The sequence below is a fragment of the Mchenga conophoros genome, linkage group LG5 (genome assembly GCF_057382185.1).
Source record: "Mchenga conophoros isolate Kocher_MC1m ecotype Shallow Benthic linkage group LG5, M_conophoros_male_GT1.1, whole genome shotgun sequence".
Taxonomy (NCBI): Eukaryota; Metazoa; Chordata; class Actinopteri; order Cichliformes; family Cichlidae; genus Mchenga; species Mchenga conophoros.
In genome coordinates, this window is record NC_140530.1 from 4326274 (window position 1) to 4353541 (window position 27268).

General features: G+C 40.3%; 1 protein-coding gene across 4 annotated transcripts; it reads left to right on the top strand.

The window, feature by feature from the left end:
- The first annotated feature begins 2253 nt into the window (after positions 1 to 2253).
- On the top strand, positions 2254 to 25796 carry mtmr14 (myotubularin related protein 14). 4 transcript variants are annotated; one of them, XM_085272857.1, is made up of 20 exons: positions 2257 to 2525; positions 2628 to 3106; positions 3521 to 3669; positions 5376 to 5484; positions 6156 to 6231; positions 7253 to 7313; positions 8146 to 8268; positions 10287 to 10360; positions 10911 to 10981; positions 11063 to 11137; positions 11708 to 11774; positions 13428 to 13513; positions 14954 to 15030; positions 15630 to 15666; positions 15886 to 15956; positions 16044 to 16108; positions 18454 to 18586; positions 19323 to 19496; positions 21153 to 21359; positions 22816 to 25796. In XM_085272857.1, the coding sequence occupies exons 2-20, from the start codon at positions 2972 to 2974 to the stop codon at positions 22994 to 22996; spliced, it is 1971 nt and encodes a 656-aa protein (XP_085128983.1). In that variant the 5' UTR covers positions 2257 to 2525; positions 2628 to 2971; the 3' UTR covers positions 22997 to 25796. The 4 variants fall into 4 exon arrangements, with proteins under 4 accessions (XP_085128985.1, XP_085128983.1, XP_085128984.1 ...); XM_085272858.1 differs by having other exon boundaries at positions 2257 to 2483; XM_085272856.1 differs by having other exon boundaries at positions 2257 to 3106.
- Positions 25797 to 27268: the final 1472 nt, after the last annotated feature.

Below are 27268 nucleotides of genomic sequence, written 5' to 3' on the forward strand. Positions count from 1 at the left end.
TGGGTAACATAGACTCCAAGATGTGACTAGAACAGAAATGTATGGTATCATTAAAGAAAATATCTCAAAGCACTTTGATCATGTTAGCATTTGGGCTCCTACCATACTTCTTCTTCTTTTTACAGTCTGTACCCTATTTGGATAAGAAAGCCACAGACTAAGTTTTCTGGTAATTCAAGGGGGCTTGACTGTAGGGTTTAAACAAAAATACATTATTTTTAAGCCACGTTATTTGTCAGATGAATATATTTGTGCTCCAAAAGGCACCAATGCAGTTGAGAAGTATAGTTCAATAACTTGAATTAGCAGAGGTGAGGCTGAGCAGGCAGCTACAATCAGTGTGGCAATGCCCCTTTAAGCTTTATCAGTAATAAATGTAGTAAAGGGCAATCTATTGGAATTAACTTGCTTTGGCAGCTAGCTCAAGTGGACATTAAAGGACACACACACACACACACACACACACACACACACACACACACACACACACACACACACACACACACACACACACACGTTACAGGGCCTTTCCCTGTCATGTTTTCCCTGTGCCTGCATGGGTGTCCTCCAGTTACTCCATTCCAAAGAAATGCATGTTAGGTTACCTGGTAATTCTAAGTTGACCATCGATTGGCGGTAGATAACGTGCTTGGTGAATAAAACATTGTATGAAAATATAGTTAAAATGTCACTTGCAGCAAAAAATGCTTTAGTCAGTAAGACTAAAAAATTACATTATATTTACAGAGATCATGTAAACAAAGCAAAACAGATTTACATACTCGGTACATCATCAAGCACAGTGCAGCTAAAAAAACGATTTAGAAAAAGACAGCAAAAATCTAAGTGGAGTCAGAAATCTGTCTAAGTTATATGGGCTGAAGTTTATTACTCCACATAGCTAGACACCTGTCTAGTTTGTTATTTGTTATCTATAATGAATGCTCACTGCTGGCAGTGTTTCTGTAGACACGGACCTGCACTAGTCACACTGGAGGGAAAAATATTTTTCTAAAAATGTTATCCACATCATTCAGGACCTTTTGTTTACTGACAACACCATGTTATGCATCAGGCACTGGAAAATTTGCCAAGGATTTTTTATGTTGTGTACTGGAAGCTTTGAATAAGGGTTAAAATAGACTGCAGTTTCAGATGGAACAAAGTACAAACAGACAGCACATGACCTGCTCGATAATATCAAAATATAAAACCCTTCAAAATAAAAGCCCCCCCCTCCCCCCTTGTTAACATTGTCCAGTCTATGACAGAGCCAACACACACAACCATTCACTCTCACATCCACACCTACTGCCAGTCACCAGTTAACAGATCATGCACGTCTTTGCAACCTTCTTGTTGTGAGACAAGAGTACTAATCACTGCAACAATATGTGATCCACTTTTTTTATCAAACAAAAGTGCCAGTTGTATTTTCATTGAAGACCACGTTTCATGTCAATTTGTTGTAATTTGATGCAATAAGTGACCATATTTAAACAAGAAGTGTTCGAATTTATCAGCAAATATCAGCAGAATCTTGTTACGGTAGTAAGTTTAATGCATTCCCCCCCATTTGTTTGTTTCAGCTGAGCCTAATCCCCCAGCTATCACTCCAGATAATATAGTGAATTTGATTAAAATGTTGTAACCAAATAATGAATGATAGATTGAAGCTATATATAAGGGACTTTAGTGCCTATTTTCAGTAACTCTTCCTCTTCTGTAACAGAACCACATTGTGTTACCTCGTAATGTTTGATAATGTCAGCACTGATGAATTTGGAGTGTCAATTAAAGAGGGAACTCTTTAACTGAACTCTTTAAATAAGACTTCATGATTACTGAAGAAAAGGTTGAATGTTTAGTTTCTACTCTAATTAAGCGCTCGCTAATTGAGTTATTGTAGGGACGCAAATAAATGTATTTTCGTTTTCCACCCCTATATTCTGCACTTTGGGAAGCAAAAAATTAAAATTTTACAAAACAAAAGCAAAAAACAAACAAACAAACCTCAGCTCATTTTTTCTGTATGCATAGACCGAGCTCTATAATTTCTCCAATATAGTTTCTCATATGAAAGTGGTCTGCTAGGATAATTAGAAAGGTAAGTAAAGTTAAGGTTAGTAAAATCATCGGGTTTTTTTACTTTAATTTTTAACTCGGTCTTTATTTCCGCTCAAATACTGTGATCAGATTGTTTACCCAGCCGTAGTAAAGTAGTAGCGAGTCCTTCCAGCTGATCCAATCAGGCACCACCATTTAAAGGGGGTGATGGCTGTCACATGGTTAAACCTGCTTCCTGTTTATCTGCTGTTTTACTTCGGTATCTGTTGCACAGCTTGCGACACCACTCGGTATTGCTGAGGCTGTTATCCACTTCTATTTTGCTACCTTACAGCGACAGGACAATTTACTGTATACATTTAACAGTTTATGGTCGTGGTTTCTAAGGAGACAGGAAGACATGGCACTGAGGAAACGTGAGTAGGCCGGGAAGGATCCTGGAGATTTCCTGACTCCAGGTGACGGGGAGTTTTACTTTATTGGTGCTGAGAGACGAACGAAAGTTTACCCTATGTCAGAAAATAAAACGGCTGTTTATTTATGTTGAATGAATTTACCAGGGCTTTGATTTGGTGGAAAAGACGAACGATAGGCTACGCCTGGGGACCTGAGCTAGCCTGTTAGCTAGTCTTGCTAACCTCTGTAGCCTGCAGCGGCAGCAGCTGTGGTTTGAGTGACCGGCTTTACGGGCTGGCTAACAGGCTGTGTTTGGAGAGTGGAACGGTTCGCTGGTGCCCTGAATTCAAGAAGACTCCCCGGCTCCGGCTCCCTCAAGCGGGCAGTCAGGAAAAAGCTGGCTGGGAAGGGATGGCCTGGTCGGTCTCCCCGTCCCAGAGGACAAGGCTCAGCGGTGTTTGAAGGAGGTCGAGTGCGGCTCGAAGCCACCGCAGCGGGTCGAGGCACTATGACGGACATCCACCTCCCCACGGCCGGCAGCTTCCCGGCTCCCGGGCTGTTGGTCAGAAAGAGTGAAGAAATAACGGATTTGATAGACCTGTTTTCCAAGACGCAGTACAGGGCAAAGGAAGTCACTCCGCAGGTACTTCTCTTTTCTCTCTACTTTAGCTTCATGATAAGTTACTACTTTTGCTAAGGATGCGCCAAATGGTGTTTGTATTAAATCAATCAATTTAAATGATGAGTTGCACTGAAGACATGCTCAACTCTGCAAAAGAATATCCAAACAGTAGTACGTAACTTGCATGCATGCTTTTTTAAGTTGTATTGCTCAAGCTAGACTCTGATGATTGTGTGGACAATGTTTAGACATCTGGCTAGCAGTTTGACTGCTCAGTGTCTAATAATGCAATCTATGGGTATGCATTTGGACTGTGTGGCTAGAATCTGCCATACCAAAACAATGGGATCTTATTGTCTCTCCACATGAGCCTTTTGGACTATAGTATTATCTAAAGGAACCATTAAGGACTATTAATATGTTTATCTCCTTCAGGTGGAGGCCATAGAGACACGCTGTCTGCAGCTGTTTGCCAGAGATTACAAGTACAGCATCATCCAGAACACCAACGGAGAAGTGTGTGGACACTACCCCCGACAGATAGTTTTCCTGGAGTATGAATGCCTAGATGTGGAGAAAGACAGGTATATCTCCACTGCTCAGTCATCCCATCCTTTTTCCCCTGATACAAAGTTCAGCCTAGTTACAAATTACCCACTTGTTTGTTTGTGTGCCTCTTCTTCCATGCACACCTTATTATGGTGTGGGGACCAAAGATCATCCTCCGTCTGCAGCCCCTCTGAACACATAAAGGAGGCAGAGGGGTAAAGTGACTGTTGTGTCACATGGAGTCAGTCACATTATAGCAGTGATTCAAAAAGGCCCTCTTTCTCATTGCTGATTCATGTAGCGCAACAAATTTCCAGTAGAGTGCTAGAAATAGATAGCAGCAAAATCCTTCATATGCACAGCAAGATCTTTATATCTTGTCAATTAGTTTTACACAATTGAAACTCATACATTGAAAAAGAAATTTTCTTTCAGTTAAAGTGATTCCAAAGTTCATGTCAGCTGAAAAATTGTGGAACACAAAAACCTGATTGCAGTTAATGCATGCAACCACATGTATAACTGCACCCAGGGGAGTATAGAAGCAACTTATCAGTTGACAATTAGAAATGTTAAGTCATTTAGTAATCTAAAGTAGCAAACATGAGGCCAAAATGCTGGCAGACTTTACATCAGAAACTTTTCTGATTCTTTCTAGGTTAGACTCTTAATCTTTGCACAGTTACCTGTAATGATGAAGCAAAAATAGCTTTTTGGAGTGTTTTGTTTAAGACTTAAATATTCCTTTTGAATGTATTCATGTGCAGCCATGTTTCCAGTTTTTAAGTGTCAGTTAAAAACAAAATGCACTTTCTCACAAATGTTTAAGCTGCACGTTAAATTGAAAAGGGCAATGGACTGTGCATATTAACTACTGAGTACGATGCAAGAAACATGGTTACAAAATGTATTTATGTAAATGGATTTTAGTGGAGACAAAAGTGAGAATCAGGAAAACTGGGAAATTGTGTTTATCACTAAAATGAATGTTTAAGATTATCCAGAGTTGCACAGGGTTTCAAGCATGTCGCAAAAATGTTGCAATGATCTAAAGTTGGATACAAAGTTAATACCAATATTGCAGCTTGCATCTGTAATAAATGTTTGCATTATGGGGTAAAGGTATGCTGAGTCATCTGTTAAGTATCAGGTATTGACTCTAATCGTTGACTGACCTCTGGCCGCTTTATCACGTTTGATCCCTTTACTTTAGGTAATCCTTAGGTGTTTCTGTGACTGCACTTACATAAGGTTAAGTGTGGGCAAAATATTGGTGGCTTTTTAAAAACAAACTAAATTTGTAGCGGAAGTGTTTAAAGAAGCTCCTTCAGCAGTGCAGTGTTGCTTTCCTGCCACTACTAGTGATTTTTATTAGTTTAAACTTTCAAAATGGACCAGTCCAGTGACTTAGTCAGGTGGCAGGATGTATAGTTAAAACAGTCAAACCAGAGCAATGTATGAAAATGCTGAGGGCTTTCATGTGTCAGTGTGCTAAAGTTTTTCTAAGAAAAGAGTTTTTAAAAAAGCTGTAACTGTCAATTTCATTTCTGCTGTAGTGGTTGCAGTTATTTTAGTTTTTGAAGCTGGGGGAAGATCGGCAATATGAGCGTAAAAGCTTTTAAGATTTCTTTATTGTAAATTTGCATAAATGAGGCTGGTTTCATTTGGAGCAGAAATTTGTTAACTGCTGGATTGTGTTGTGTAGTTGATGTGCAGAGCATGTGGTGGTTTGTGTGTACAGGTTTGAGAGCACGGTGCAGATCTCTAAGCTGCAGGACCTAGTGAACCGGAGTAAGATGGCTCGCTGTAGAGGGAGGTTCGTCTGTCCAGTCATCCTCTACAATGGCAAGGTATCTATATTGGTCTTGGTTACATACAACTGTTCTTTTTCCTCCATGTGACAAAATTCTGATGTCAAAGGTGTGACCTCCTCATGCTGTGGTTGCTCCTTAACACTGACTCTTGTGAAGCAGGGGAAAAAAAGGTACTCAAAACAAACCCAACCTGAATAGTTTGAGGTTAAACATGCGGGTAAAATGTGTACAGTGCTACTAACAAAGAGAAAAAATTAAGCTGAGTTGGAAGCAGAAGCTCGTTTGAATTATGTATCCTTCTCGTGTTGTTGTGAGGAACCAAAGGGAACGCGGGAACGAGTAGAAGATGAATAAGGGCCAGAGCATCTCGGACCCAATTCAGCCTGCATGCATCAAACTTAAGTTTATTAGATCTGTGTGGGTGCAGTGAACCTGTAACACTCTAAAGATTACGTAGTGCCAGCACCAGCTAATGTTACATCTGTGTTAAGGCACGAGGCGCTGAGGTACAATGATTCTAGGGTACTAATGCTAACTGTCCGTGCTATTTTGCGAGGCCATAATTTTGGTCTGACTGACTTTGTGGAGCATTTTCCTCCTTTAAGAAGTAAAGTAGCTGAAAGTTCAAAATTTTCAGTTTTTTGAATGTTTAAATTTGACAATGACTGAAATATTAAATGTTGTATTCTTTGCTTGCCATATTTTAGCATATATGCCGATCATCCACACTGGCAGGCTGGGGGGAGCTGTATGGACGCACAGGCTACAACTACATTTTCTCAGGTAAAAGCACACACACCTGCAAATGGCTTAAAGTTAGTATAAACGTGAAGTTGTGGCTGACTTATTTTCATGATAAGTTTCAGTTTAGAGTCTGACCTGTGAGTAGCTGCAGCCCTTTTCTTTCTGAGCCTTTGTTTTGACTGAAAGGTTGCCTCCACTGAAAATCACCAGCTCATCAGGGATGACTACAGTTGTTTCGGTTTTAGTTCCCTTTTAACATCAGTTGAGGGGAACGTGTGGGGGTGGAACTGCACCGAATATTAAGATCACTTAGCATTTCTCAGGCTGCAAAGTTCACTGCTGTGGTACAGTAGCTGTACTTCCTGGCATTCTGACAAATGGTGCCATTTCTGCATTGCTGCACACACTGAGACTCTATGAACTAAGTGCAAAGATTACTTCTGCATTACAGAAGCTTTCAGAAAATTCTCCAGAGACTTGGGATTGACTTTTAGGAAGACACTTGCTGTTAATGGAGTGAAAACTTCTAGGCTCACACATGCAAATTTCTTTGTATTTGACTACACAACTCTTAAGAGTGCATTCACTGTTTACACCCCATTTTAGGACTAGTGGGTGGAGCAGGGTCCTAGTTTCAAGTCTGCATACTGGTTGGGCCTTTCTCTGTGGAAGTGTCTCCCTTTGATGTGGGTTCTGCTTGAGTACTCCAAAGATGTGCGTTAGGTTCAGTGATGATACTACGAGGTGAATGTGAGCTTGAGTGGTTGTCTCTGTTAGCCCTGCTATACTCACAACCTGTCTAGGGTGTACCTCACCTCTCACACATGAGGTGGGGTAGGTTCCAGCCCTCCCATAACTCTTAAATGGATGAGTGGAATAAGATGGCTGAATGATTTCCCACTTCCATTAAGGTGTTAACTTTCCCCTTTTATTGGAACAATGTTTTATCTGATGCTGCACTTATGCAAAGTCTGCAACAATTAATATTTCCAAGCCTGTATGTGGAGAGATTGACCCGACTAATGTTTTCCTGCTATTTTTATAATTTATCTTTGTTTAGGGGGCAGTGATGACACATGGACGGAGTCGGAGGAGTTTCCAGAGGATGACAGGGTAGTCAGGTAATGGTTACCTTACCTGCTGTACACACAGGACATTTTTTTTTAAATGTATTTATTTTGTAATTTAAGAATTGTGTTAATCTCATGGAGTCAAAGTCTCATCTGTGATAAACAAATTAATCCATTCTTAACACTGTCTAATAGGACTTTTGTTTTTAAGAGAAAAGTCAGAATTTGGCTCTGAGGGTAGGTTTGATGTTGTCACTGACCTGATCATACAGGGTTTTAAAAAAAACTACAAACAAAAACCCACAGAATTTACAGCCTGGATATTTGGTCTTGAAAGTTAAATCTTATATATTTTTTTTCTTAATCCAATCATTGGTTGACAACTTGAAAAATAATTTAATGCTGTAACACACGTACATTTAGAAACTACACCCAGCAAATGCCCAACATTTATATGCTATGTGCATGTTTTCACAATCTCTATAAATTGGGTTTCTTTAAAGTGCAATAGAAATGACAAGAATTTTAACAAGTGTTAAACGTCAATCGTACTTTAATCATTTGGTTTGTTTTTGCTCATTAGATGAGGAGCCAAAATATCTCAAATATTGAGGTCTAACCATCTGCCTGGTCACTGGTTATGCTCATGTCTAGAAACTAATAAATGTACAGCAAGTACACACATCTGTGATGTGCCGCCCCCCCCCCCCCCCCCCCCCCCCCCCCCGTCCCTGCTATATTTTGGAAAGTGGCTTGTTTTCCTTCTCCAGTGTTTTAGATCATTTAATAACAGTTACTATGTGTCAGATAAATTGTCTATGCTATCATTTTTTTTGAACATGATAGCATGTTCACATTATCTCTTCACTTTTCTCCTCGTCAGGAACGGTGACTCCCATCTCTTCGATAAGGTTCGAGGTTATGACATTAAGCTGCTGCGTTACCTGTCAGTTCGCTACATCTGCGACTTAATGGTGGAGAACAAGAAGGTTAAGTTTGGCCTCAAGTAAGGAACAGACTGTACTGGTTCATTCACACTCTGTGCCATTTAGGTCACAGTTTCCTAGAAGAAGAGGGGTTAGAGGGAGGCTTCTGATGTGGCTACTCAGTTTAGCGTGTGTGTGTCCCCAATTTACTATAAACAGCTATGTCTAGAGCACCGCAATCACTGCTGCATCATTCAGTGTATTATAAGAGACAGAGGTGGGACCAAGTCATTGTTTTGCAAGTCTCAAGTAAGTCTCAAGTCTTTATCCTCAAGTCTCAAGTAATGTCAGGCAAGTCAGAGTCGAGTCTCAAGTCACTGGTGTAAAAGTCCGAGTCAAGTCACAAGTCTGAAACTTTGAATTTCAAGTCCTTTCGAGTCTTTAAAAAAAACGAAAGAAAGCATGTTGCAGTTATGCTAAATGTAAATATTAGACCATGTAATTTTTAAATCTGTTTTTCTCAACACATGACAAAATAGTGAACTTAGAAAATATACACAAATTGTGAAATTGCACCTCTTTAAAATGCAGCTCAATTAAACCTGGCTCCAAGAATAATTTTCACCGACAGTTCTGAGATAAGCTGCATGTTATTCTTGGATGCGGTTGTAGGACCAGCTTTAAAATCGCATGACAAAAATATCATACACATTAAAAAAAAAACTGCATCACCAACGTAGCCTGGAAAACATTTGCTAGTTAGATGAAGTCAGCTATCTCATCTTAGCATATTTATATGCATATTTATAATCATACGGTTCTTGGAGTGAGTGCATACACTCATGAAGTTTAGTAACTTCAGGTCACTGCAACAAGCCCAGGTACAGTTTACCGCCGGATGGGTGCAGGACCTTGAAACGCACCGTGTAGAACGAAAGACCATCGTACGTATCATAAGTTTACCAGTCTCACAAATCGTCGTCATAAATACACATTCGTTAACCGTTTATTAATAGGACCTTTGAGCTCAACGATAATTAATTAGTAGTGGAAATAATTTCTGGTACGCATCACAGAAATGTAGCAGTGACAACAATATTGTATGCTGTAATCGTACTGGACAATTAGTGATACAAAAACCTGTTTTACCCTGTGAATAAAAGTATGTTTTTGTCAATGTACCATAATAACAGAAGCGAAACGCAATATTGTGTCAGGACAATTCACTATTTATGCACAATAAATAAAGGAGCATAGCACGACAATTTCTGTTCAGCGCCAGACTTGCTTGTAACCTATATCACCAATTATGTTAAGAAAAATGACGTATTAACTACAACAGCAGACTGACCTTCGTGTAAATGCTTGGAGCAGACTAACCTGTGAGCTGGAGTGTTCTGGGACGTTATATTTGATCTTTGAATGGCTGCAATCCAGGCCACCCGTCGCGTCTTTGTTACTTCGGAAACATGGCTCGAACAATTTCTCTTCAACGACGTAATCCGATAACAACCGATCTCTTTACCCGTCGGCTTCCCGTGGCTGTCATGCGACCGGCTATTGCAGTTAATAATACAACGGCTTCTTGACATTTTTGTGTTTCTTTTTATCGCTGTGTGACTGATTTTAATTGAAAGCCTGCGTGCGCTAGTACCTCTTGCCACAAGTTCCCAGAATCCTTTGCGGTTCTACCCGTGAATGACGTCACATTTTCAATCTCCATATAATATGCATGTTAAATTTTATATTTGGGGGTAAAATATCAAGTCTTTTCAAGTAAACCGGTTCAAGTCCAATTCAAGTCCCAAGTCTTAGAACATTTTTTCAAGTCAAGTCTAAAGTCATAAAATTAATGACTCGAGTCTGACTCGAGTCCAAGTCATGTGACTCGAGTCCACACCTCTGATAAGAGATATAGATATATAGCTACATTAATAAGCTTTTTAATTAATTTTAAACAATATTGTCAGCTTCAGAAAGGGCAGAAGCTGCACTGCTAGTTTATCACATTACAACAGCTTTTAATAAAAGGGTTTATTTCATGTTTCTGGGTGACTGCTTATAATGAATCTCATTTGGTTTCCTTGTGTCCCTGCAGTGTGACGTCATCAGAGAAGGTAGACAAGGCCCAACGCTATGCAGACTTCACTTTGCTTTCTGTGCCTTACCCAGGTAAGGACCCTTTCACCAGAGCTAGGTGTGCTTTATCAGCCAGTAATGGAATATGAGTGGAATTACAGAGGCGGTCCACGAACAGCTGTGACTTGTAGAACAAAGCCCTCGATTGATAATATAGTAATAAATTAAACTACCATTTTGGTGTTTGTGCTTAAAACTTTATTACTACTACTCTTTCATAACATGTACCTGTGCTGTCTACCCAAATTAAAGCTCTGGGATGTTGCACTTTAAGCTAGTAAAATTTGTCAAATCTTAAGCATTTAATTATTCATTTTTCTGCTTTGTATAAAGTGCATATTTGCCATAAAACCTTCTGCCAGGCAGAAAATATTTGGGAACTGGACATTTTATTTATATTTTTGTATACTCTCATTATAGCTTGACTTTGGGTTAATTTACAGAGGAGTTTGTTGGGGGGGCACATATGATTGTTGGGTTTCCTCTGTATTGTTGTAGGGTCTACTTTACAATATAAAGCACCTTGCACAACTGTTGTTGTGATTTGGCGCCGTACAAATTACATTTTACCGTTGTTTTTCAGGTTGTGAGTTTTTCAAGGACTACAAAGACAGAGATTACACAGCAGAGGGTCTGGTGTTTAACTGGAATCAGGTAGAGAATCTGCTCAGACAGATCAGGCACTGGTCAGAAGTCAGCTCTGTGTTGAGCATTCTTCTTTGTATCTTCTGACAGGACTTTGTGGACGCTCCTTTGACAATCCCCAGGTGCTTTACTCACAACTTGAACATTGACTGGACTCAGTACCAGGTTAATTCTCTTGTCTTCCTGCTTTTACTGAGTTCTTTATCTGCCATAACTGTCATGTGCTGATATTACTGGTGTTATAGCTCCATCTGTTGTCCAACTTGCACAGATCTTGGCTTGTTATTCATAACTTGACTGCTTGTACACTAGCGTCACTAAGTTTTTATTTTATTTTTTCCCCGTGATGCTTTTGCTGTAATAGGTTGACAAACAAAACATGGACAAACTGGCGCATAGTAATATTATAGTGTCTTATAGTAATGTTTCTCTGTGGGTTGCTGGTGTACTCGTGCTGATAAAAACTGTACAGTCAAATGGTGTCTGACCTCACAGAATGTGGTTTTAGAGTCCACGAATGTAAAGCTAAATGCCAAAATGTGCAGAAAATGATTTTCTTTCTGGGTTTTAATCTATCGATTTGGTTAAATGTGGTTGGAGGAACAGGCCAAGTTTTGACGCACAGTGTGAAGGACCTTTCCAGTTTAAGATGTAATCCAGTAAGATCATTTCCTGAGTGCAAAGTAAGGTTTTTATCAAACAATTAATGTTTGTTTCTCTGTGAAAACTGTCCAGTCATGGGACCTGGTGCAGCAGACCCAGAACTACCTGAAGCTACTTCTCCACATCATCAATAGTGATGGTAGGTGTGTGTTTTCTTGTTGTGGATTGGAGGCAGCTCAATCATAATATAAAGCAACAGTCAAAGTCATTGTAGAAGGAAAGCCTGCCATTATCTAGCTACCTTGGTAACTCCCCTGGCAGTTATTTTATGTTCTGTCAGAATGAGTGGTAATCTGGGATGTAATATAGAATCAACTGTTGAATAAGAAACCAGGTTTAGCATAAGGTTTTGTAGCTAATTCACTTCCTGTTCTGGATAATTCTCTGGTTAATGGTTAACCACCCCCAAACAGCTGAAGACTTTGAGTAGACTGTCACTGTTTCAATGTCCAACTTCTAACAGAATAATCTGAGTAGATATTTAAGGAACTACAATGTCAAAATGCTCAGGTCAGTTTGTGTCAAAACATTGGTTTTAATTCAAGTTTAAGATGTCTTAAAGCGTTCATCATGATAACCACAGTAGCAGAACTGTTCCTTAACCCGTGTGAATTTTCCAAACAAATGTCACAAAAAGCATATTGGTTTTTTTTTTTTTTTTTTTTTTTTTTTTTTTTTCCCGTGCACCAGGCATAACGGAATTGGCTTGTTTGTCCCCAGTATACCTTTTTTGCCACTCATGCTAGGGCCTTCACCTGGGTCAGAATTTTCTCCAGGACCCAAATCAGACTGAATACTTTTTCTTTTCAAATATTTATCTGTTGCTATATTGTCTCACTCACAGCATGGCCATTATGTAATTTCGTCTTCTGTTTTACTGGCAATTGGCAACCCATTTAATTGGAGCAGGTAGTTGTACTGCCCTCTAGTGGAAGAGAATGTAACCAGATAATCTTCCACGGCACATCTGATCATTTCTCACGGCACAGTGGTTGGGAAACACTGCCTTAACCTAATTAATGGTCTGTGTAGCCATCTCAAATAGCCAAAAAGTCCTTAAATAAACATTAGTTGGCAGTGCTTTATTTATTGTCTGTGAAGGTTCTCAGTCATCCAGGACATCGTAGTCTGAGGAAACTTGGAAAGAAAAGCGTCTGGACTTCTTTAAGTTGCTTGAAGAGGTTTCACCTTCATCCGAGAAGCTTCTTCAGTTCTAGTTAGAACCATCTTAAAGAAGTCCAGACACTTTTCTTTCCAAGGTCCTTAGTTATTTTTTGTTCATTTATACTACGTCAAATATTGGTACTATTTTTAATTCCATTTATTTAGTATGATTTAGAATACAGTTACATATGGTAAATGGCCTGTATTTGTATAACGCTTTTACTAGTCCCTACTAGGATTATTATGCCAATTACTGTCTATTGTTTTGTCCTTTGTCAGAATGCAGAGCAATAAACAAGTTTCTCTGCATTTCCCTGTACATCTATAAATTTCAAGCTGTGGTTCAGCATCCTTCATGAAGGCAGTTCATCACAGAGCTGTTATACTGGCACTCAGTCTGTGCCATTGCAAAACAGAATATGCATGTTGCTCAGTCTCGGTGCTGTCGTCTTCACTTGAATCATTCAGTATTGTTTCCGGTTCAGTACACCAGTTGAGTTCATCTATCGAGTTCATGTTACACAACACTTCTGTACTCTGTGGTGCATTATATACTCTACCTATTCATAATACTCGTGCTTTCCAGAAGGTGCTTACAGCATTGACCTCTCAGGTGTTGTCATTTCAGATGATAGCGGCCTCCTGGTGCACTGCATATCAGGATGGGACAGAACGCCTCTGTTCGTGTCTCTCCTCAGGCTCTCTCTCTGGGCAGTAAGTCTTTTCTATTCTTGAGTGGTTTTTAAATCTTTTTATTTCCTTCTGTTTCTCCACATGACACCAAACACCTCAATGGGTCCTTCAGACCTTCATTAGACTCTTGTAATCCCCAGCTTAATCAGTCTGCCACAAATCCACCACTGCTCCTTGTGTCAGTTTTTCTGTGCTGTAATTGACCTCGCTGTATTCACCACAATTTGTTTTATTTTATTTTTAAATTCCAACTTATGCAAAAAAAAGTCTTCTGAAGATGTGACCCACATGGCAATCTTCTGAAAAAACTGAAACTGTTGATCTGTGGACAACTAGTCAGCTCTGTCATGGTGTGCTGATACTGTGTAGGGCACAGGCAAAATTAAGGCCATGGTGACTTTCTGAATCTTGTTCAGAGAGCAGTTCTGCTTCCTTCTCTAGACTCATGACTTTGACATGTTTTACGTTGGCCAATGTGACACAGCACCTCTGTAAAGGGCAGAAATGCCAACTTTATTTTTTTATTTTTTTAAACTATCTGTTCTGTTTCGGAGATGTGGACAAAATTGGTGAAGCCAGTGTAACCAGTACCTGCAGGAACTGCAAAGTTGATTCAAGCACTTTTAGGCTTAGCTCACCAAAGCTACAGTTGGTGGTCCACAAGGCTGTAGTTGAAATGAATCCATGGCATGAGGAACATTGTGGAAAAGTAGCAGATTATTACCTTTTTATATAGTTACAAATGGTCAATATAATTTTAATTTTTTTTTTTTTAAACCGTGGATAGTTTCACTTAACTCATTCACTGCCAGCCATTTTCAAATCAGGTAACTCCCCACTGCCAGGGTTTTTGAGCATTTTTACTCATTTTTTGAAGAGCCACAGAAAACTGTGTGTTATGATCATATAAACGCTGAACCTACCAAAATGAAGAACAGACTCTCTTCTTTCATCCAAAAAAAGCTTGTTTCTACCATTTTCCATTCTTTAGTAATCAGCTGTAGAAGAGAGGTGGGTTCCACCAAAAATGCCTGTTTTGACCAAAAAAAGGGAGAAAACAAGCTTTTTGTGAGAAATAAATTTCAAGCAGAAAAGTGCCTTTGACACTAATATTTCTTGCTTTGTGACACCTCTAACATATAAAATAGTTTTTCACTTCTATAAAACAGAAATAACACTGAGAAAGGTTGTTTTATCAAAACAATTTATTTACAAATATATGAAAAAATAAAATGTATTCTAGCCCCTCCCATTGAAAAAACGTAATTGACGTCAATGGCAGTGAATGAGTTAAGTGCATGCATTTAAACCAGACTGCTGTCATGCTCCTATGTGCTTTTCCTGAGAGGTCTTTTCAGAAGTAACGTGAGCACTTTACTTCTACTAGACATGTACACAGTACCTGCTGAAGCCTAAACCTACTAGACTGCTGTTCGACTCAGTTATTCCCATCTTTCACAGGATGGTGCAGTGCATGCCAGCCTGGAGCCCACAGAGATTCTGTATCTGACTATCGCTTACGACTGGTTCCTCTTTGGGTAAGAATGTTACATCTGTTATTTCAGGACTTCACAGCAACTTGTTAAGATAAGTTGATTTGGCCAGCAGAAATATGTCGGAAGTGATTTGGACACTTCGTAGTGCCACCTGACTTGAGAGACCCTTGGTTGTCTACAGTACATATTTGAGTTGTGACTGATTAATGGGAAGGTAAACTTGCGACGTGCAGCATTTAAGATAATTTTAAGCCTTTTTTGATCCCCTCACCGAACAGCTTAAACTCAGTCACTCATTTTCAGATCTTTAAGCTAAAATGTTTAGCTTTCAGGTTCAGTTTGTTTAAAAGTATTCAACTAAATCTGGTGCTATGAGTTTATCCCAAACACACTTGGATCAGTTGAATATATGGTGCATTGTAGTTTAATTATCAAAGTCCTTTAAAGCTGCCGTCAGGTGCAGATGTTGATGTGCTTCATCAACGTCTCCGATCCATTTCAGCTCTGCTGGTATTCTGTATTTATCCTCTTTAACTATGACAAAGAACTGGTCAGTTTAGAACTATTATATAATAGTATTATTATGCTGAGGAGGTTTGGCAATGGAAGCTTTTCAGTCATTCCTTTTTTTCCCCATTCAGTCACATGCTGCCAGATCGACTCTCCAAAGGGGAAGAGGTACTTGTATTTAAAATGAAGTTGTAGCTCATTCTAAAGCAAGTAAAAATGACACTTGACATAATCATTTAGCTTAATGTGGAATAACACCTAAATGCGTTGAGTGAATTTTGGTTTGTGAAAGGCTACATGCAGTTTGTGTACCCCTTGCTATTACCAGTTTCTATTTTTCTCAATGGTTTCTGTTTGTTTCATCAGACATTCTTCTTTCCTCCTCAGATTTTCTTTTTTTGCTTCAATTTTTTGAAGCACATTGTTTCAGAGAAGTTCTCTACAGTTAAAAAGCAGAGGTGTGTTTACCACATTACCTAGTCAAATTCCAGCTGTGTGGATTCACTATCAGGTGTTCACTAGTCTTTTAATGTCTGACCTTTAAGTTTTAGAAGAAAGAACTCTCACTTCAAAGACGGTGATTTCACTGTGGAAGAGCTCTGCCAGTTGAGTGAGTCACTTTTGCATGCTTTCATCTGTAGAAGTTTTGACTGATATTTCATGGATCTAGCTAATTAATTACAGATATTTTGGGAGCCTATATTATTATAATACCCAAATGCACCACTAAATGACACAGGAAATCATTCCTGCCTGTACAACTCCTCCATCTAATGCACAGTACACACTGCAATAGTTACTGTAGAGAATGTGCAAAAGGGTGTAAATGACAAAGTTTTACAGTTTAGAGTAAAATGTCAATCATATATATATATATATATATATATATATATATATATATATATATATATATATATATATATATATATATTATAATTACCTCTGTAGTATTCTGGATATTTAATAATTGAGCTATTTGTGTATATTAGAGCCATTTCTTATGTTTTTTAAACTTTGTAATATATTGTATTATTTAATTAGTTCAGTCTGTTACTTTTGTCTTGGAGCAACTGTAACCACATAATTTCCTTGGGGATTATTAAGGTATTCTGATATGTAGTATCAAAAGTTCAGACATACCTAATCTGTTATTTAATCTAGTGAAATGTAAAGTGTTTAGCTTTGTTCTGGAATAGTAAGGAGAGTGATTGTGGAGGCCAGATCGCTTTAAGCAGAAATCCAATTGAAATGGTTTGGGATGAATTGGGCAAAGAGGACATTTTAATCATATGGTTTACTGGTAAAGCAACAGGCCTTTCAGCCCAATTCTATTTTTCTTCTGCATAATCCATCATATAAAATTGAATCAAATGGAAAGTCTCTTTTTAAAACTTAGTACTTAGAAATTAGTTTTAATCATTTAACTTTATGCCCATTAAATCATCTCCTGGACAGACAAGTGCAATCCAGTTCAAGTACCAATATTAAACAAAAAACGATTAAATTATGCAATCTTTGCAACATCTGTTGCACATAAACAACATTAAGGTGCAAACAATTCACCTAAAAAAACAAAAACATTAAAACCCCTCAATATTCAGGAAAATCAGGAAGTGCTTTAAACTGCAGAAAATGTGTTTGACAAACTCGACACAATGTAACTTAAAACATCCTGCAAAACTGTGCTGGCTCTCACTTTAGTGGGAGAAATTTGCATGGACATTTGCAGCTAGCATTTTAAATTTTGGGTGAAATGGGGTCAATGCAATTCTTAAGCATGGATGCAAATGTTCGTTAGTCGTGAGCGAATTTTGTCCATTCATCTTTAAATGCCCAATTTTCATCATCCACTTTACATATTTATGACAAAGCCATCTTCTTTTACTCATCTGTGCAGCACCAAGTCATAATTATACTGTCAACATTCCTGAGCTCCCAAGCTAGGAATTTAGCAACCCGCACTGAAGGGCCTGCATGGGTTTCCTTTGTGTTTGTGTTGGTGGTGCAATATCACCACCAGCTGGCTTGGAGTGTGGACCTGAATGTCACTGCCCCACATAGTTGCCCCACGCGCCTGTTCAAAAGTCAGCCACGGTAGCCGGCAGGAATAAAACATGGCAAATGAGAAAATGCTTTGCGGTCTGGGGGAAAAAACCCTCTTGGGGTTCAGATTTGGGCTGGAGTCAGGATGTTGGGGACCCCTGATCTATACGTTACAGCACGTCTCACTATGGTCTTTAAATGACTTTGTGCTTTGTCACATGGCTGCTGAAAACAACCATCAGAAGTTGGGTGCGCAACTTCAGCAACTATACATAGGCAGGCTTTGGCTTGTATATCTATATAGACATCATAAATGTGGCATCAAATGCCAATCATTTGGCACTAATGGTGTTATTCAAGAATTCTCAAACTCTTGAAAGAAAGGTATTGAGCATTAAGCAGTCTCTGGTGCTATGCTAAAGACTGCAGTGGGAGCTCATCCTACTTGCCTCTGGTCTGATGCAAGGAGACTTTAAGTGCCTAAAGCAAAACAATGAGACCGTGATTTTAAAATGGTACTTTAATCTTTTATAAAAGTGCAAGCCTAAAATCCAAAACTTGCTCGAAGAAACTCTTAACCTCTTAATGTGGTAGTCACATCAGGGTGCTTTTTCATGTCAGACTCGGTCAGTTTCATAGGTGCAAATGGTGCTTTGTTCAGGCCTTTGCTGTAGTGTTTGAGGACGACACTGTCTGAGCAGCAGACGTGTGACTGCAGAATCTTGGGGGAATTGCTCCAGCCTTCCCCTGTAAATGTCTTTGTTTTATACATCTAAATACTATATTTAGCTGGGGTGGGGCGGACAATACGGGAGCTTTGGGAACATTGAAGGAGGGGGGTAAACCTTTATTGGTTGGTGCTACTCAGGCTCTCCTGTGTGACATGTTGGATGAAATGCTGTTTGCTTTCAGAGTCCAGGGACCGTGGCAGTGTGACTAGTTTGAGCAGTGACTTTTCCCTCATCACTGAAGAGATTGCTAGTGGATCAAGCTTGACCAATGACACTGTGGACCTGTCCTCCAGTCAGCCCCAAGCCTCCAACTGGTCAGCACCACACATGCTCACACAATTCAAGGATTAATTTCTCAAAGTGTCTTTAGGTTGATCTTTTCTTCCAGTTATTGCAAGCTTCCTAGAATATTTATACTGTTGTATAATACATAGTCCAGTAAAAACAATACCGTAGAAAATGCAAATCTACTCTCCTTCAGTGGATAACAAAAGGTCTGCAAAACGCATGTAAAAGCTTTTCATATCCACACAATTACAATTTTTGATTCTGTCTGCTTGAGACCCTCCTCAGCTATGCAGGGCGAGTTGAATGGAGTCACTCAGGAATCTGACTGGTTATGTAGAGGTGCATGAGTATTATGTAAATGCTCACCTCCCAGTCATTGTTTCATAGGGTGTTTTGCATTAGTCTCCAGGTACTTACTCTATTAAACATTTTGCAGTCATCGTATGCAAGCTAGAGTAATTTGGATGGTTGTGTTGTGACCCTATGCTGGACTAGTCTGGTTTTTTTTTTTTTTTGTTTTTTTTCCCCACCAAGGCCTTAAAGTGTCTGAAGTTGATGTGTCATCTCAAACAAGTTCTTTGCATTTTAAGGAAATGCTCACAGCTCCAACACTCTGCTAGTTTAGAACTAACACGCACGTGTTCCAAGCCAAAGATGCCTTGTCTAAGGAATACCACATACAACATCTAACTTATGCAGTGGTGGTGTCGTTGGCCTCGGATAACAAGCTGTTGCTAATGGTGATTTACTCTCTGCCCTCAGGAGAAAAGGCAACACTTCCTCTTCTCCAATGGTGGTTTGGAATAAACAGAACCCTTTGGACGACCGCCTCTCCCACACAGCAAATGACGCCCGGTCTTCTAGCTCCTCATCCAATCAGTCGGAGCATGGCGACACTCGTACTGGCAGCAGCCCATTGGCTGTTCCAGGGAGAAGGTGAGGGAGTCAATGTAGCTTAAGCCGCCAGTTCAAGTTTGCTCGACTGCGTACTTTTACACACTTAACACTTTGGACAATCACCAGATGCACCTTCTCAGCTCTGCTTTTACTTACGAGCAGTGAAATACAGTTGCTACGACAGTGCAGCCACTGCTATACTGTTGTCATCTGAACCTGTTAAAATGTTCAAGGCCTGGTTTGGAGTGTTCCACTTCCTCTATCTAGAAGTCTGATCAGCTTCTTTGTCGGCTTTGAATTCTTCTTTCATTTCTGTTTCTATCACTTCCCTTATTTTGAGTTCAACTGCACCGTTTGACGTATTCGGAAATTTTCCAAATCAGATAGCTTGAAGTTCTCAGTCACTTAAATGCTGTTATTAGGCAAGTGTATGTGGAGGATTTTGTTGCATAGTACCTGCTCATTTCCTTTATTACAAAACTGCAACTGCAGAGAGAAACTTTCTTTCTTCAGTAAAAGAAGTCTAAACTTGCTGCTTTTTAAACACTCTCAGAAACCCTGTGACAGGTACAGGAAAAGGCACAAACCCTCTGAACACTTTCCATCCTAAGGAAGACAAGATGGTCTACATAACATGCTCTTTGCAGTTGTAGGCCAAAAAAGGTTTAGTGCATAACAGACCTGCTTTGTGAATGGATTTTGACAAATTGGATTCCACTCTGTCATCAACACACATGACTTTTTAAGCTTTAAGTGATTGTATTGTATAACTGATTTTTGCAAAGCTCCGACAGTATGCAGCTGCATCCAAAAGCAACAAATGCTGTGTGCTAAACAGTTTCAGCTTATTCAAATTTGCAACATCTTATTAATTTGTATCACTTTTATCTAGCAAGAGTACTTGAATAAAATGGATACATTTATGAGACTGTGTTCATGGATTGTCCTTAACAAAAAGATTTAAAGTATATGGTAAGAAATGCAGACATTGGTACCAGTGTTGAGACTCGGGCAGTATTTGGCTTCTCCAAAACGGGACAAAGTGGAGAATGGAGTGGTGTCTCCTTAGAAATCAAAATCAGTGTAGTCCCATTTGAAGGCTTTAAGATTTCATATCATTCAGCAGTTACAACACGATATTCTAATGTCATACATCTGGCACAACACTATGGTTTTGAGAAAAAGGTGCTATTGCAAAAAGTCCAATGTAAGGTAGACCATACAATGATACATGCAGAAAGAAACCCAACAATCATGACTCCCTATGAGCAAGCACTTTGGCAAAAACTCCTTTTTAACAGGAAGAAACCTCCAGCGCAGCCAGGTTTAGGGAGAGGTGGCCATCTGCCACAACCGGTTGGGTTGGGGTGAGGGAAGGAAGACGAGACAAAGACATGCTTTGGAAGAGAGCCAGAGATTAATAACAAGTACGATTCAATGCAGAGGTCTATTAACAGCTGACTGTGGACCCAAAGCCTAAAACATCTTGGATGCATTATAGGAACAAATATAATGGTTTTGTTTTTTTTTAACACCACTTGTTATCAGGATACAACTCGTTTGCTGATACAGACTTGAAACTGAGTCGGGGTATCATAAATGGAGATTGCTCCACCACAAATTTCAGTCATGCTACTGATCAAGATGAGCTCTGGGGGCTTTCTTTTACTTTTGTCCCTCTTATCTGTCTCTCAGGTTAGCAGCGGACTGTGCTCGGTCAAGTTCCTCCCTCTCTACAGATTATGGTAGTTGGCAGATAGTTTCCGGTTGTGGCAGCATCCATGACCATACCCATTTCCCTCCACCTTTGGCCTCGGCCTCATCCTCCAACTCATCTACTGCTATCGCTGCCTACGACTCCCCCCTGCCATTCAGCTTTCAGGATGAAGCCAGTGGACGAATGTAAGTACCTCTCCACTGGTAGACAGGTTTCAGTCCCGTAAGAGATTTGTAGATGGCATGGTTTCATAGTCTTAAACAAGAGGTTCACTTCCCAGTGGGACAAGGATGCAGAAAAGCAGACTGTCACCCTTTTCTCAGTTAGTAACAAACAGCTTAGACTTCTTAAATTAAACCACGGCTAGCTTTATGCTCGGGTATCTCCTCCTTCATTCCAACACTGGATCTGTTTGCCATTACAGGGTCCACAGTTTATTGTGAAATTTTCAGTTGTGATACCATTTTTATTTTGTGCCAGTTTAGGATCTCTTTAGCAAATCAGTAACCATAGTTTGTGCTGGGCTGTATGACGGTGTAGTAAGAGTTTGCTGGTTTCAGTTACTTTAGCATTGGTTGTGCAAACCTACATACAAAGTGATCTTTGTCATTAGTCTGTATTTCTTTTCAGTGTATCTGTCCCTACTGTTCTTGACTATAACAGTGTTTCCTGGCTGTTAACACACTCCTGTGCTACCAGCATGGTAAATTGTCTGTGTCACAAATGTTGTGTTTTTGAGGTGACCGTGCTAACCACTGTCACTTAACAAAGTTCCTGGTTTGGACCCCAGGGTGGGGCCTCTTATGGCCTGTGGGGTGTCCTCCCAGGGCCTGTGGGGTGTCCTCCCAGGGCCTGTGGGGTGTCCTCCCAGGGCCTGTGGGGTGTCCTCCCAGGGCCTGTGGGGTGTCCTCCCAGGGCCTGTGGGGTGTCGTTTTATCACCGATTCGGACTTGTTCATGGCTGTTAGGTTAATTGTATGAATATATGAGTAAATGTACCACATTTGATCACATGATCAGTGATGGTAGAGAAATGCATAAATGTCAGTCCATATGAAGTTGACATAATTAGAACCATGAGGAGGGTGGATGTCTCATAGAGGTCCCATTACTGGGGAATACCAGCTCTTTTGACCAATAACAGGGTTCAGAGAAGGGCCTAATGACTGTCTAGTGCTGGCAGCTGTAGCAGTGCATAAAGTTGATAAGGTGGGGTAGTGTTTGCCATGGAAGATCAATGTAATAAAAGGGCTCAATGAGTTAGGCACATTAGTGTTATAACTAATGTTTGACCATATTTCAAACTGCAATCACATTATCTTGCCATTTGTGCTGACATAATTGACATGAATAGTGCTACTTCTAATACGGCACTATCATAAAGTTTGTTTGTGCTTTTATCCTGTCAAACAAGCTTTGATTTGTCAGGAAATTGTTTTTTAAAAGTTTTTGGAACCAGGGCACTGAAATGTTCAGTAGAGGTGGCTTACTGCCCAGTAGACAATGAGAATTGGGGAGATGCATTTCCACTGGGTCCTCCCTTTGACTCATCTGCCTTCTCTCTGGTCTCAGCAGGAGATGCATTTTCTCAGACCTTTACCTCCATCTTATCCCCCCTGCTTATTTCCTCTGTCCTCTCCAGGTGTTCCTTCCCCTCTGAGCGTCAGGCCCGTCTGGAGGCAGTACGTGAAGCCTTCTTGGCAGCCTACAGCTCCACTGTCGGCCTCAAATCCTCAGCTCCCAGCCCCTCTGGTGCCATCTCCGGCCTGCTGGAGCAGTTTGCCCGTGGGGTGGGCCTCCGCGGCAGTAACGCCATCGTCTGAGCCTCTTGATGGGACCCTGGACCCTCCTGCTTACATCAGTTGATTCAGCATGTCTGTGCCAAACAATCCCCTCTTCAATTTTAGGGGTGAAGCATTATTTTTTTAATATATTTTTTATTTTTTAACATGCCCTCCATTTTATTTTATTTTTCCCCTGTGGACTTTAAATGTCTGAGGTTTTTGTCACATTCAGGAAGGGAAATGGTTTCAAAAAGGGATGGTGATAGATTTAGAGGTCTCCTGTTATTACAGTGTAAAGAATTCTGCCTTGGCCTGTTTATAGATTTGTAACTCCATGTCCAGTAAACAATATCACTTGATTTCTTTTGCTTATGCTGCTATTCTTCACTGATCCAAACAGTTCTGTAGTTCTACTGGGCAGTGGAAATGAGACAAAGAGCTTGATGGGTCCCCCCCCCCCTCAAATTGTCTCCTAAAAACAGAAAAGATTCGATGCTGTTCAGATTTTGAATCTGGCTCAGTACTTTATCCGATCTGTTTTACTGCATAGAGCTTCATATTTGTGGGGGTCTAAAGTTAAAGGGCTTTTGGTGTTGACGTTCCCATATAGGAAACATTTAGAATAGTTGACTCCTGCGCTTTTTGATTTGTTTTTTGTTCCCCCAATGACCCATGAAAGCTTTAGCTGAAAGACCTTGTATAGTCTGACCGTTGTCAACTTGGTTTAAAGAGGACTCTATTATGCTGCTTTCTTATTTTACGAACTACTCAATGCCAGATATTTGGTGCCTTGAAGTGAACAAAATAATATTGGACAATAAAAACTTGGTAAAAACTGAAATTTTTCTCCAACAATGCAGTTTGGCTTTAGTTGGCAGCATTAACTGAACAAGCCAAATGCTGTCTATTTGGTTATTACTCTGTTTGAACCTCTACTTTGACTGGTGGAAACAGGACTGTGGCCAAAAGGCTGGTTAAGACCAGTTATCAGCAACAGTCTTTTGAACGTTTCAAGCTGACAGCTAGACACTGCAGAGGTTATCACTTAAGTCAAAATGCTAAGGTGTATATGGATGCATTGCTTTTAAACTCTTGTCCAGGGAAGCTCGATATCATACTACATGCAAATAAAATTAGTCTGACAGATCAAATTATTTGCTTTGTAATTTTATAGGAAACGCTTAAATTTCAGGAGCTAAGATTTACATTAACCCTTTTTTTTTTTTTTTTTTGGGTTGAGTAGTTGCAAGAAAAAAAACTGACCTTAGATTTATGTGATACTTTAAACTTTTATAGAAAAAGACTAAATATAAGGACTGTTCCGTCATGGCTCTCACAGGGTTGATTATTATTATTTTTTAACCTTGCCAATTACAGTATCACCATATTGACTCATATCTGTTAAAGGTTTAGTGACTGTGAAGAAGCACTGAGCATTTTGGTAGCAGATATGAACTAAAGGCCTTTTCGATGTTTCTCGTCCCTCCAGTGAAGGGAGGTCTGCTTCATTCCTGCCAGTACTGAGATTCCTGCCCAGCTATTATCACATTCACCTCCTTTCAGGTCACACGGGGACTTTCCTGCCCACTCAGTTGGGTCAGTTCATACTTAAGTTGTAAACTAGCCTATCGGTGTTGCCAAACTGTTTGACAGTTGCTGTACCTCAGGGCCTTTCTGTTGTGCCTTTTTTTTTGGGTCCCGCCTCTTAATTTAGCACTGGATGAGTCTTCTGTCCAGTTTCAGGTATATTTTCTGTTAAATGTGTGCATTTAATTTTTAAACATTTTTGTTAAAGCTTTGTCTTAAGAGTTGACTGCAGTGAAACCTGTGAGGCTTTCATGTGGTTGCGGTTTGTACAATGACATAACGCTGAGTTTTGTGGAGATGTTGGATATCGGGCAGCAGTCTTTCAGTTCTGCCTCTGTAAATGGCAGCTGCTGAAAATGACTGGTATCGTAATTTTTATTTTTTTTATGAATATAATATCCTCTTGGGAATTTTGGGAAATGTACTCAGGATTGAGATGAAAAGGTTGGCACCAGTGTTTCTGGGATAAGTGCAGCGCTACAACAGAATGTCTAGCCATGATTTGGATCAAGAAAGATTAAACCTTAGTTTAAAAGAAGACTTTAGAGCTTTGTTATATAGAGACAGTCTTGTAGGAGAGTGGAACAGCTTTGAACTTTTTTTTTTTTTTTTTTACTTTTTTTTTTTTTTTACCCCCCCCCCCCCCCCCGGCTATTCTGAGTCGCTGTCCTTGACACATGCACAGCCTTATTTTCGCTCTTGAGCCATCTCCCAAAATCTTGAATTAACAGAATGTTTCTTTTGCTATACCTGAAACCAAAGTCTGTTTTCTTTATGCCTCAGATCATGAACTGAGGCGTTTTAAGTCACTTGAATACTTACTGTATCCAGATCAATTTTAAATAATCCTGACACAGTAACTACTCTGAATGTGGTGTGTACCAGTTCTTTGCACGGGCTGCCAGGGGTTTAATCTTGTACTTCCAAAGAGACTAATGGAACAATCTGCCCTGTTTTGATGTAATGAAAGTCTGACTGTTATGACACCATCTCCCTGTCAGGTTTTGAGCTTTCTCCTTAAATTCAGTTCTCACATTTATCTGTGGTTTGGCATAGTCTCTAGCATTCAAAAAACATCAATTTTTTTTTCTTTAAAATTTTTAATAAAAACTAAAACACGCCACCCTCAGTCTCTCAGTTGGGGTAAATCATTGTTTCACAAATGAGGTTTTAACTTGTTGAAATGCTGCATTGCTCTTGTCTAGTGTCCTGTGTAGAGTCTTCTTTGTATATCTGATGCATTTTTAAAGAATGCTTTTTTTTTTTTTTTTTTTTTTTCTTTTTCTCCTTTTGGGTTATCAAATACCATTACTTGTTGATGGATGTCGAGCTACAGTTGAAAGTGACTTTAACTCCAGGTGGCAATTTTGAATAAAGGAAAAATAATAATTCTTGGTCAAAGGTTTTTGTTTTTGTGTGGTCTTGTTTTTAATTTTTTTTTTTTTTGGGGGGAAAGATGAAGGCCAGAGAAACCTGTTCACTGTCATACAAGTGAGATTCATAAATCTAGTTATATCATTGTAACCCTGAAGGACCCGACACGACTCAGGATGCTCCCTTTCAGATTTTTATTCTATTCACACAGGCTCTGTTTGTGGCTCACTGCTCACTCAGCTGCAGCCGAGCCACCAACCACACCCCGCCACACACGCCCACATCGCCCCCTGGCCTATGGACCACTTTGAAGTTAAAAGGCTGGAGGGCCAGTTACCACTACGGTCTTTTTTTTTTTTTTTTTTTTTTCCTTCCCCCTCCACTGCGGTGGGATTGGGTGGGCCACCCAATGCTCTATGGAGCTTGGTCTGGATGGGCCTGGGCTCCCTGCCCTTGGTGGATTCTGGGAACTGGGGGTCAGCGGGGGAGTTGGTTTGAGAGAGGGGCTACTTTGCCCTCCCCAATCCTTTCATCCCTTTCCCCAAGTGCCTCCCTCCTCCCGCTCCATCACACCACATGCAGGGCCTTGAGGTACAAGTGCATCATTCAGGCAGAGCGGAGGCATTCCTCTGTCCCCTCCTGGCCACCTGTGCCTCAGTTTTATCCCACAACTTAGATACTCACATTACTTAACTCTCATGACACACGTGTATAGGGTCTTGGGGGGTGGGCACACTAAACAGCGTCCAGAGGTCTGTTTATTCAGCGTCACCTCTGGTGCCGGTGCCCACCTCTCAGTTTTAAATACATGTAGACATTGAGGGTTCTCGGGAGGGGCCGTGCTGACACTAGCTAGTATCTGGCAGAGGGTCGCTGGCACAATGCCCCCCTCCTGTTGTAAATGCACCTTAGAACAGCACGCATCAACACCAGATATGAGCAGGCGGAGTGAGGTATGGGGTCTTCAGACACCCCCGTTCTGTTTGACATCGGGGGCGCTGGGAGGAGGAGCCTTCTGGTTGGGATCTGGGCTCTTGGGCTTTGCTGCTGCTGCAGGACCGGGAACGGTCTGCTTGTCTCCACTCCAGAGTAAAGGGAGCCATCTCCTGGGTCTGGGGTGGATTGTCCCTCTGGGGATGATGGTGCCTGGACCTGGGAGTAAAGAGTAGGTGTGTGTGTGTGTGTGTGTGTGTGTGTATGTAGTGTTCACGTCTGTGTGTCTCCCTGTTGAGTGAGTGCTTAGTATTTGTATTTGTGTGCATGAGGCTGGGAATGCACATTTATGTGTTAGGTCGGGTCTTAGACTCACCTCTGTCAGAACATCTCAGGCCCCTCCTGGTGTGGGGGCCT

Excerpts from the sequence above, each read along its gene's own strand:
- mtmr14 (XM_085272856.1), top strand. The coding sequence starts at position 2,972 with ATGACGGACATCCACCTCCCCACGGCCGGCAGCTTCCCGGCTCCCGGG. Across the intron at positions 16,109-18,453 it reads GGAAGAGCTCTGCCAGTTGA|AGTCCAGGGACCGTGGCAGT; the intron begins GTGAGTCACTTT and ends GTTTGCTTTCAG. Across the intron at positions 18,587-19,322 it reads CAGCCCCAAGCCTCCAACTG|GAGAAAAGGCAACACTTCCT; the intron begins GTCAGCACCACA and ends CTCTGCCCTCAG.